Source organism: Nestor notabilis, unplaced genomic scaffold (assembly GCF_000696875.1).
Source record: "Nestor notabilis isolate BGI_N333 unplaced genomic scaffold, ASM69687v1 scaffold3758, whole genome shotgun sequence".
Taxonomy (NCBI): Eukaryota; Metazoa; Chordata; class Aves; order Psittaciformes; family Psittacidae; genus Nestor; species Nestor notabilis.
Genome location: NW_009938628.1, coordinates 109936 through 122391, shown reverse-complemented (window position 1 = coordinate 122391; position 12456 = coordinate 109936). Strand labels below are relative to the sequence as shown.

Here is a 12456-nt window from a genome sequence, read left to right as displayed (position 1 = left end):
TTCTAATATGAATTTGTACTGTGACCATTTTTATATGACCATGAACCATGAGCCTCCAGCCTGGTAACACTGTAGGGCTCATTGATCAAATTTTCTCACAAATATATTGCCTTTTTCCAATGCTACAACTGTGAGCACAAGGAACTCCTAGCACAGATCTACAAAGTTACATTATGACCTTTATGATCATGTTTCAAATATTTTCTTAAAACTCACTTATGCTGTGATTTCAGTTTGCGTTATTAGATCACTAGTTTAACATCAAAAGAAATAAACAATGTCTGTTACATTCAACGTTTGGCTTTAATACAGGCAGATTTTATACCTGGATGATGTCCTATTTTGTGGTGTTTGACTAATGCTCAGGACATTGTTCTACCACAGTACATATTGATCAAACTGGCTGCAAATCAAAGACTTTTACTGACTCTCATTGTCTTAGGTAACATATAGATGACGCACAATAGATGTAAGTGAAATGAACTATTTAAATGAAACTATAAACCAAAATCTAGTCTTTTAAAAGAGATATATCTTGAACCAAAGATTATTTCTCCTCCTTGCTCACTGTGATATTGAAAATGAAAATATAATCCTCTGGTTGCTCTATGGCAAGTGTTTTTGTCAAATTTCTGTAATTTGTTAGGCAAAGATATTCTCATAATTAGCTTAATCAATGGTTAGAAATATTAAATATTGTATTGGCCAGCACTGCTAAGAAATTCTGCAATTTACATGTTATCTCTTATCACAATGTGGTGTTACAAACAAGAGCTCCCCAGACTTAGTCTTTTCCTGTGCAGAAATGGAATGCAATGAATACAATTCATTCTGTATTTAATAAATGGAAGAGTTGGGTAGAAAGCTATAGCCACCTTCAATTTACTACAATAAACAAAAATTAGTTGAGGACAGCTCTGTGCTTTTTCTTTTTTTAGGACATTTTCATCTTCACCATTAGCTACCTACACTGCTACAATTAGAGCTTCTACTTGTCAAAATTGTTACTGCATTTGTAGCAAAAAAAATCACGATGTCTTTTTCACTAGGTCAAGGTGAAACTATCAATATGTTTTGTGCTAGAGATGAAATTCCAGAACAAAAAAAAAATTTTAAACAAGAAGCTTTTATAAAAAGTACCATTAAAAAATAGGACTTTTCTCCTATTTTTAAGATGAAGTATGCAATTCTGTTTGTTAAATAATGATTACATCTTCTCCAGCTTTTGAGAGAAACTTCAGTTTTCTTTTTCTGTTCTAAATTCTGACCTATAAAATTTGTATGCATTTCAATCTGAAAGAAATGGCTTAATCCAATAAGGTAACTATTGCAGTGACCTTATCTTTGCAGAGTAAGCAGTGGGTCAAATTAACAGCAATAATCCCTTTTTATATCTAATTATTTTGTACGACAAGGCTAACACTGATAAACAGATAATGATAATCTTTTTGTCACATTTCTTTTGCAAAACATACAATCACAGTTTGTGATGAAACTCCTCACTGCAAACTATTAGTATTTTTTCTTCATTTATACTTTTTCCCTATATTCAGACTTGGCTAGGATATCCTCCTAAAATATACTTTAACAGATCTTGAATCCTTTAACGGACTTACAGAGAGGCACTTATATATATAGTTATAAATACATATTTATTTTTATTATAAATTCATAGACATACCCATGCAATCTACCACAGTATAAGTCCCTTGTTGCCAAATTAAAAACAACCCATGTTTGGTTTAGTCTTCAATTCAGTTATTGCATCAATATCTTATAGACAGAAGGAAGTAGAAAAGCAGTTATGTACCTGGATGCACAGACATACTGAATTATAAAGCTGTAAAGAACAAAACTGGGGTTTGATGCAAAACAAACCAAAAACACGTCTCCAACATTTGGTATTACAGTGCATTTCCATTAAGATGCTTGTCAGAGATGAAGAGGTGATCATCAAAGCAAATTTCATTGTATTGTAGTTGCATTCTAATATTGAAGGAAATACTAAGCCTGAAAGAAAACTGTCATCAGTGAATGACAGACATCAAGAAAACGACATCAAGAAAACCCTTCAGGAATATGATATTGAAAATTTTCTTCATTTTATGTCTATACTAATGTATATATCATATTACGTATCGTATCATATCATATCTAGTTTTGTATCTATCTGTAGCTGTCTTGCATTTCTAATTGGTGTGCAAATTTTGTCCAGGAAAGAGACAATGCCCCAACTATATTTTGCAGGCAGCTAATTTATTTTCACAGTAGGTTAAATGCAGGGCAGCTCAGTTAAAGTCTTTCCTTTATTTTAAGAAAAAGGCTCATAGAAGTCTAATTAGATTTCTACAGTTGTGTTACATTTGGGAGCCAAGTAGTTTTTAGACAAAACAGGCTCTTGCACCTGAGGCTGTCATTTAGTTCAAGGCAGTATTTTTTTTTCTGAAATTCAGAGTTTTTAAACTTGTCTGTTACACAACACAAAGTAGTTAGTTTTTAGTATAATTATTTTTAGTTTGGAATCTTATTTTGACCTCTTTCTAGTACTATTAGTTTTAAACTAATAAATTTTTAATTATACCTTTGCATAATGATAATTCTGAATATTATAATTAAATTTTGAATTTTCACAGCCATGTTTCTTGAGAGACAAATTATAATCCAATATTAACAGTCCTATATGAATGTAAACAAATCCATTTTTAGCTAACTATGGGACTAATTCAAACACGTTTTACACTGAATTGCTGCATTTCCTTCTGAAATTTGCAGGTAATCCAGTTGTAAAAACGTTCACATAAGGATATCAATACCTCAGTTTCAAAACCCAAGTTTGAAAATATTGACTTACGTAGTCAATTCTTCCTCTTTATTCCTTCAAAACAAAATAATTGGTTCATGATAAACAGATTTTTTTTATTGAATGATAATCTTTAAAAATGCAAAACAAATAGTGCATCCAATTAATTAGCAGTTAAGGAAGACCGCTGTCCATTCCTGTCATTCTAAGGTTTTTAGTTGCCAATGTGAACAGTGATTCTAAGTTTGCTTTCAAATGTTTTTGGACAGCAGCTCATCAACTGCTAGTCTCATACTTTGTAAAACAGAACCTTGGAAGTCGTCATGACTTTACAGACCATTTTCAGCTGATGAAAACAGCTTTTCCATCATTCTAATGTACTGATTTCATGATTTTCTTCTTTTCAGTAGCACTTTACGAGACAGTTCAGGATGATGAAAACTGTTCTTCTGACATTCTAATTTACTTATTATGCAAGACTCCTTATTTCAGCAGCTCATTGTCTTGATGAATAACCCAAATTCTGAATGCAAAGAAGGATGAATTGTTCTTGTGAGACTAATGAAACTTTGTAAAAATAATTTGAAGTGAACTCTGACAATATATACAGTAACTGCTGCTCTTCATTCTACTGGTATTGCTTTACACTTATGAATAGGGATAAAGGTATTCATCAAAGCAGCTGATAAATTATTACTGCTGTATTTTTATTTGTAGATTTTATTTATATAAAGATTAAACTATGAGAAATTCTCATCTCACCCACGTAGGAAGGCAAAGAATATAGCAGTTTACTTACAAAGATTTCTTGCATATTATATTAAGAAAGTTATGAAGTTATGTAGTGTTAAACATGTACAAGGCATTTTAAATTAATTTCTTTGAAGGGATCATTGTATGCCATTAGTAAGGTGCTAATTACATAAAAAGGAGTGGATGTATAGTCCGGATATCTTTGTTTTCCCTTGTGTACTTAATTTCTATTATTCCTAACTGGTTTTGGTACAAAACAAAGTTATGATTCAGCAGAAAATAAATTCTTGAGATGATCCTTATTATGATTATAGCTACTTGTGACTGTTTATACAGATTTTAACGTGTAAACCAAAGTTGCATATTGATTTAGACACAAGGAAATAAAAGATTCTTTCTAAGTTTTGCAGTTGTCAGCTTTTAAAATCAATCTAATCATTATATAGACCATACAAAAGGCTACAGTTTTCAAGAGTTTAAGACCTGTAATATCAGTAAAACAATATAAATAATTGTGAATTTATAATTTCTAGATCTTGTCATTTAAAAATCTACTTCTCTATGAACCTAAAAGCCCCACTGATTTGGAGAAATATGGAAAATGTAAGTGTATTAGTTTACTACTTTTGCAGATACTATTTAACACATTGTTTTCTAAATCTGTGTCAATTCAAAATAAGCATCTGGATTTCTATTTCATGCTGAAAATGATTAATCCATTCTCTTCCAAAACATGACCACACTAGCACTCTTTAGGTCTTTTCAAATTAATTGAGATATGGTAAGCATGGTGCACTTGTAGTGGAATTGGTTTGATTTGTTGTTTTTTTTTTGTGAAAGATTTTAAGCTTTTTTAAGAAGATCACAAAAATAATTGAAGGTTTTCAAATTTTTTTTTTTTTTTACTCTAACTAATAAAATCAGGAGACTGTGGTGAGATCTAGCGGCAAGTAGTTTGATGTCCTCAGCAGGACACCAAAAGTCAGAAGTAGTGCTGTAAATTCAGTGTAGGGCTTCAACACTGTGCTAAGTGTGGCCTGAATCTCTGGGGCTTCCCTTTGATGCAAGTGCAGTATATTAACTGGAAAAGCATTCACTTTTATTTGTCTGTACTGTCTGCGACAGCAATATCGCCTCATTTAGGCTAGTTCAACATGAAAATGCACAGAGAGCAATCTGTTACAAATTAGCACAGCTCTCCTTTCATTTTACTAGCTAGTAATTGGAAGGGGTTACAAAAGTGTAATTTATCAGATTATATGTGTTTATCTTTTTGTGGGGACAGCATGCCTTTGGTGAATTTTCCTACGTACCCTGAGGGAATAATCTTTCCTTGATGTCCATTAGATCTGAAAGAAAACAATGACGCCTGTGAAATATAGGAGTATAATTTGTTGGGTTTGAGAAGGAACAGTTTCCCAGGCATCTAAAATGGTATTAATGACTTTATTAGAACCTTACCGTTCCTTGGAAATGCTTTTGCTCTCTCGTTTCCAAATGGTCTTGAAGTCACTGCAGAATTCATACCACATCGTGAAAACGTAGTTTGGTGTGATCTCCTTCTCACCAGGCTTTGGCTTTATCCCAAAGTATCCCACTATTTCTTCAAAGCTACAAGGGAGGGGGAAAAAAAGCCCTGTCAACAGATAAGCCCACTGGGGAAACAGCCTCTCTGAGGGCTGGCTCCTGATTCAGTAGTCAAGGCAGGTAATTACTATAACTTCCCCTTAGCCTTGGAAATCATAGCAGCAATCGTGATGAGTATAACTAACCTTCCAACACCTACTTCATTCCCAGGAGGGTAACTTAAAGATGCATGAGCCATCATAGAGATTATGTCACACAGGCGAATCATGGGCATTCAATTTTAATGAGAAAAAATTAACTTCTTGCATTGAGGAGATGCTATATTATATCTATTTCTAATTTTATTCTGCAACAGTCCATGAAGATCTTATTCTCCCATTTATCTTTACTGAAGGACTATGGAAGAGTCACATGCCAAGCCAGGAAAAAATCTCCAGGCTTGGTAAAAAATAAACTTTAAGTACTTACAGAGAACTGGGAGTAGCAACAAAAAACCCCACTGATAGTGCAGTAGTCAGTTTGCAAAGTTTTTACTGAAAATAAATAATCTCCTTCAACATGTGTCAATAAGCAGATAATTTTATGAAAATACATTGCCAGTATTTTAATGCTTTTTTTATTTCATAATGTGGCCACCGAATTGCTGTACAGCTGGATATTTTCAAAGCAATCTTTTATTACAGGTGATACTTCTAATAGCATTTTTACTGATTGTGCATTTTTAAGCTTAATGATATGGATTTGTATAAATAGAAATGAATGATTCACATGACTAGGTACTTATTGAAACAAACCAAAAGTACATTAACTTTTGTGAAGGTTGAATCACTTTTCTCTGCAAAGTAGATGTAACAATCCTGAAAGATTTATTGATAAAAGTCATTAAAAATATTATTTATTGATAAAATTTATTAAAAACAATGCTATAATTTAAAAAGAAAGGGAACAATCTATTTCAAAATAACTTAAAAAATATTTATTTTATTTACGCAAAATAAATTTATATTCTTCTTTACAGTTGCCAATAGGTTCTAAATCTAGACCACAGGCAGTGTAAATCTTGAAAATAGAATAAATAAGAGGTATTTTAAAGACTTTTAAGTAGTCCCAACTATTCGACAGATGTTACTTAAACAACAGATGCAGCTGCAGCAAATGTTTCTTTCTTCATTTCTACTTGCATTTGCATGGTACACATTGCATGTTTTCATACAGAATTGCCAAAGTTATGGGCGAGTTTTTTTGCCTTAGGTTGAGATTCAAGCTTTTAGCTAGGCTTGAAGAATATAAGTAGCCACCAAAAAATACAGAAGAAATACCCCAAAATAATCAAGTACTTCACAAAGTAAAGAAGCTTGGGTTTTACCACACAACACAATATACTCAGGGGTTCTTGATACTTAAAAGATAGATACAACCCTAAAAATATTAAAATACTTTAGACATAATCACATGGTTAGAACAGTTCATATCCACTGAGCAATGTAATTTCTACTACATTCACTTAGGCCAAACATTCTTTGTCTATTCATACCTCTCGTCTAGGATAGTTGAGCCACTAACAGTAAGAACAGAAGCTCTCTTCTCAGATTTGCTTCATGTACCAGCAGCCCTGGTAACATTGTGCTCTCTTCTTCCTAAGAGAACCCTTTTCCATCCCAGCTGTAGCTGATAAAGTTGTCCCTGCATGCTCCAGGATTCTGAATTCCTGCACACTCTCACTCTGCCTTCATCCTAATATTTAACTCCTCATCCCCTCTTCATGTTTCATCTTCAGCCCTTCCCTCAGTAGCACTGTTTTGTTTTCAACCTGCTTAATCTGTCTTCCTGGGCTGCTTTCTGACTTTCAAAAGTCACGAATATTTTTAGCAATAATTTAAAATACTGAAAGTTTAGTTAGTAATTGAAAAATCCAAACTCCATTTCAGACAATTAATTCCTTAAGTCAACTGTAAATTAAGTGTATCTCCATACCTTGGAGAGTCTACTCTGCTCCAGAAAGGCTACATAGCAGGTAGGATATAAAAGAGCCTGGATATAAAAGAGCCTGTGCCACAAAAGGTAGGCTTTGAGCTAGGTAGAAAGGAAACAAGCTAGGCAGCCACCCTTGACAAATGAAATGAAGAGGTAAAGCCCCAGCTCATGTCAGTGAAGAGTTCAGCCAATTTAGGCACCTTCTGCAAGCAAATGGCAACATTTCACCTAAGACTTGACCTGCATTTGGGAGGTGCCTATCTCTCCTTTCCTGATTGTCCAGGAAGACTAACCTAGGTGTCTCAATCAGATGGAGTGACTCTGGGCTTAGAAGAGTAACATCAAAACCCAGATTACCACAGATTTGCCTTTAGCAATCATAAAGACAAAATATTGATAAGAAGTTAACAATTAATTTACCCTGGTTGATTTACAGTAACTCCATAGCTAACACAAACAATGTTTAAGGCAGATCCTTCACTCTCACAAAACTGTAATTTGGTAAACAAAATTATTAGAAACACTAACTTACTAAATATAATGTTACTATTTATCTAGATTTATCTAGAAATCCATTTATCTCACTTTTCCCCATTTTTTGACTCCTTTCACCTAAATAAGACACAGATATTCAGGCAATAAAGCATTAGGATTTCACCAGTTCCTCAGTATATTGCATTCAATAGCCTAAATTGCTGAAAATGTTCAGTGACAATGGAACACATTTTTACTACATTAAGTAGCTAATCAGATATTACTATATTCTGTTAAAACTGTGATTCAGTTCATTGTTGACAGTAATTAAAACCTCAAACTTAGTACACTCTTTGGCTAGAAAAATCAACTGAACTTTTTCCTGGAAGACTATATCAGAATTTTTCAGAAGGCATATTACTTCTTTGAAGTACAGATCCTTTTTCATATTTAATGCAATCCCTAAGATCAATAATGTCTTTGACCAAAATAAACTGTTAGAAAGCACTAGCAAAAACCTTACCATTTTTGCGCATTTTCCAAACTACTCTCCTCTTTTTTACGTTCTTCTTTAGCTGCCAATGAAAAACATTTCAAAGATATACATTACCGACTTACTGTTTTAGAGATTCCACAGATTAAACATCTCTTACATTTAAAACTGAATAGGCTGTATATTAAATATAATAAATATGATAAAGATTTGCTAATTTTCAATTTTTATTTATTTCTTGTATATAAATGAAATGCTTCTATCACACCAATAAAGTGTATTGGATTTGAAAAGTCATTTAAGATCCATACTACAAAATATAGTTGTAGAAATTAATCTGAATAAAAAGCACATAACTAAACTTGGCTTTCAGATTTTTTAAAAAAGAACATTAATTTGGGTATGTTTATTTCTTGTTGCAGACCAGAACTTACAAATTTAAACCTGCTTTTGCAGAACAAATAATTGGAAGTACAATTGGAATTGAACAGGTACCAAACACAGTTAACACCAACTGTTCCATATAGCTATCACATTTTGTTCAGGAAGCTGGAAAGTGAAAACACATGTACTAAGTTTTAAGTGTATGGTATGTACATGATTTTTTCAAAAAGTAGTCAAGAGTTTGAAATATGATTAGTCAATCTGAGCCCCTCTGTTACGGAATCCTCACACAAAATACTTAAAAGGATTTGATTTTCAAAGAACGGGCATTTCTACTTTTGAAAATGTTTCCTGAGCTGGGTACTTAAGCAAAAGCATTATTTTTTCTTAAATTGTTGATCAATTCTAGTTAATACAGTGGAGCAACTTCAGCTGCGGCAGAATACCACATAAGTAAAACAATACTAACACAGAAAAGTTATTCATACCCCACGTCAGAATAATCCTGTAAGCACAAATGTTAATATAAACAGAATTTAGACACTTCTTTACACAAAGATAAAGAACTGTATCTTTTTGCTGCCCCATCTATAAGAGTGCATTGGCTGGTTGAAATACAGTTACAAACTGGAGTTCACAGACAAGGCCACTGAGAAATTTATCCTGAAAGATTCCATTTTGTTACAAGGTTACAGACACAGAGGTTTGTCCTGACAGTTAAAATAATTTAAAAACTGGATTACTTCAGTATATTTGCTGTTAACAAAACAAATTAATTTCAACTCCTATGTTTACCTATATTGAGCAAGAGTGTTGGAGATACTTATTCAGGTTATTTCAGCATGGCAAAAGCTAGAAACAACATTGAGAGTCCTTTGCAAAGAAAATTATTAATTCTACACCATTAAATTCTCCGCCTAAAATCTTGGTGCCAAGACAGCTATAATTGACATAGATAAGGCAGCTCTGATGACCTGCTTTCATCTTAGGCTCCTGAGAAATTCAGCTAATGTTAGCCTACTGTACTCAATTTATTATTTCACAGCCCTTTCATTTTATATCATTAAAAGTAAAAAAATTAGGTTGGAATTCTGATGGTTCATCATGACACAAAATTAACCTCATACAGAAAAACAAAGATGGTTAAAAGCTGAACTGTGTATAAAACTTTATGATTACATTAATAATTCATTTCTGGTTAAGGAGATGAAAAATTGTTAGGTAAGGCAAATTTCCCAGCATTCACAGCTACAACAGAAACTGAATATCCTCAGGCCCCTGCACATGAACAAGAACACAATAACTAACAAGGACTTAATGTATGCTTATACATTTATAGTTAGAAGGTAAAACCTGACTTACTGGTTTTTAATCTTGTAAGAACAAAATAAGGTAAGATAGAGGAAAGAGACTTTTAATTTGTTATAGAAAGTAGAAAAAAGGCATGACTTCTACAAAGGAACACACAAAGTATACATTAATATAACTGTGTGTGTGTTTGTACACCAACATAAGGGAAAAAAGGAAGGAAGAAAATAACAGTATTTTCCATATTTTTAACTGTAAAAGTCTATGAAGGAACTACATAAAGCATTTATTTGAAATGTAGACATTGAGAGTTGTTAAGAAAACAAATCAACAACTCTATGCAACAAATTCTAAGTAAATAGGAGTTACCAATACTACATAATGTTCAAGACAAGAAACCAGAGCAATTCTCTAATCTTCCATACAATTTCTAAGTAATCTTCCACTCAGAATCCTCCTCTTTTTCTCTCCTCACAACCTGCAGTGACTAACACTATCAATGCTCTTAGTAAAGGTTTCCATGAAACTGTGGTTTTCCTCAACAGTCCTCAAAGCCCCATTGTCAAAATATTAATCCTCATCTTAATTCATGGAATTACTGCAGGCAATTAAAATGAACTACGTAAATTAAAGAACTTCTGCCTTTATATTTCTTTGGTAACACCATTTTTACTTGCATAGAATTCCCTTTTTGCTGAAGTGGGATCATGTAATTCTTTCATGTGTGACCACATGCTTGATTTCGGTTTCCTCTGTTTCCTTAAATTAAGAATGTAATAACAGCCATATCAGATTGGCATAGGGGTTCATCTAGCCTAATATCCTCCCTCTGGCAGACACTGAAGCAGGTACTCAGTTAGAGTTAAGGACCAGGAGAAACACATGATCCTTCCCCTGAGTATTTCTCTGCCTCTGTAGTTCTTACAAACTGCTTCCTGCACTGGATGTCATTTCAATGTAATTCTCAATGGATTCTCTCCCAAGAACTTGCTCATTCTCTACTTAGGCTTTTATGAGCTTTTTAGCTTCCACAGACTGTTGTGGCAAGTGTTCTATAGCCTAACTATATCTAGCACATGTTGTTTGTTTTGAAATGGACTCCTAATATCACTCTATTTTGCATATTGGAGAAAAGCATGACTGCAATCAACACTGAAATAGAGTGACTATTGGCTTTAGCTTTTTAATTAGGATGCCTCTGAAGCAAACTTCCTCACTGTCCCTATTTATTGAGCATTGATTTGGCTTGAAGCTAAGTTCTGGTGCTTGCAAACTGATTTCCATTAGGAGGAAACTAAACAGGAAGGTCCACAGCAAATGCACTCCACTACTTAATAGGAACAAAAGGACAAAAATAATGCTTAAGCCTTCAGACAGCTTTGAAGCACATGAGGTGGACATGTTCACCTCAGATTAAATCTAACTCAAAGTTACATCTCTACTGTAAACACACTGGCCTCAGCCTCCGCTGCTCAATCTGCTGATTCAATCCTACTGCACCAAATTATTTCATAATGTAGCCGTAGGTATTCTACATTACATGCATCCAGATTAAACAGAGGTCCTTCAAAATGACGTCCCATAAGCTGCATTTGATATGGAGACACCCTTGTCTGTTGTTGGAGTCATTAGGCTTAACCAGCTTTGAAAATGACAGGGAACTATGAAATGTAGAGTTTGCTGTCTGGTCTCAAGTCTAAATGAAAGTTCTTAATATGCTCTACTGTTTGGATTAGTTCAGGTCCTGTCCTATGTCAAGCAGACAGTCTTAATCAATGTATCTTCTTTGAATATAGATAAAAAGCCAGGATCAATTAAGAATTTCTGTGTCTTTCTACAGACAAGAGCTTTGAAAGGAAAAGAGGTATTTACAAAATATGCAGTTCTAATTTGCTCTAAGAATAGTCTTTTGCAGTACAAATAGCTACAAGCCCTGATGACCAGAACCTAGTCTTATTAATCTTTCTATCTGTACCTACCTTGAAGAATAAGAGAATAAATGGACTATGATCTTATGAATTTTCCTTAGGAACCTGAGATATTTCTGGTGACTTCCTTTTAGTGAAATGCAGAAACAAAGTGTTTGAAGAGTCATCATCCTATAATGATTCTGAGTGAAACAGTACTAGAGTGAAATGGTAATCCCTCTTGTCCTGGGTTCAGCTACAGCAGTCATTTTTTCTCCTTCTTAGTAGCTGGTGCAGTGCTGTGGTTTTGACTTTCAGCCTGGGAACAACGCTGATAACACCGATGTTTTTAGTTGTTGCTCAGTAATGTTTACTCTGACCAAGGACTTTCTCAGTCTCATGCTCTGCCAGGGAGGAGGGGAAGCCGGGAAGAAGCAGAGACAGGACACCTGACCCAAACTAGCCAAACCTGACCCAAACTATACCACAGAATGTCATGCCCAGTATATAAACTCGGGGGAGTTACCTGGAAGGCGAGATCACTGCTCAGGTCAGGCTGGGTACCAGTTTGTGGGTGGTGAGCAATTGTATTCTCTTCCTATATTTCCCTTGTCATTATCATTATTGGTGGTAGCAGTAGTGGTTTGTATTATACCTTAGTTACTGGAGTGCTCTTATCTTTTCCTGTAGGAGTTACATTCCTCTGATTCTGCTCCCCATCCCTCCGAGAGCGGGGAGAGGAAGAAAGCGGGGCAGTGAGTGAGAGGCTGCGTGGT

The 12456-nt window shown here is 34.1% G+C and overlaps 1 protein-coding gene across 1 annotated transcript in view; it reads right to left on the bottom strand.

Annotated features, from left to right (window-relative positions):
- FMN1 (formin 1) overlaps positions 1-12456 on the bottom strand; it is a gene marked incomplete at its 5' end in the record, with an annotated part of 110411 nt that overhangs the window by 4852 nt on the left and 93103 nt on the right. The window contains 2 exons of the mRNA XM_010019418.1: positions 5015-5164; positions 8112-8163. Coding sequence (XP_010017720.1) covers positions 5015-5164; positions 8112-8163 — 202 coding nt within the window. The remainder of the gene's footprint in view (positions 1-5014; positions 5165-8111; positions 8164-12456) is intronic.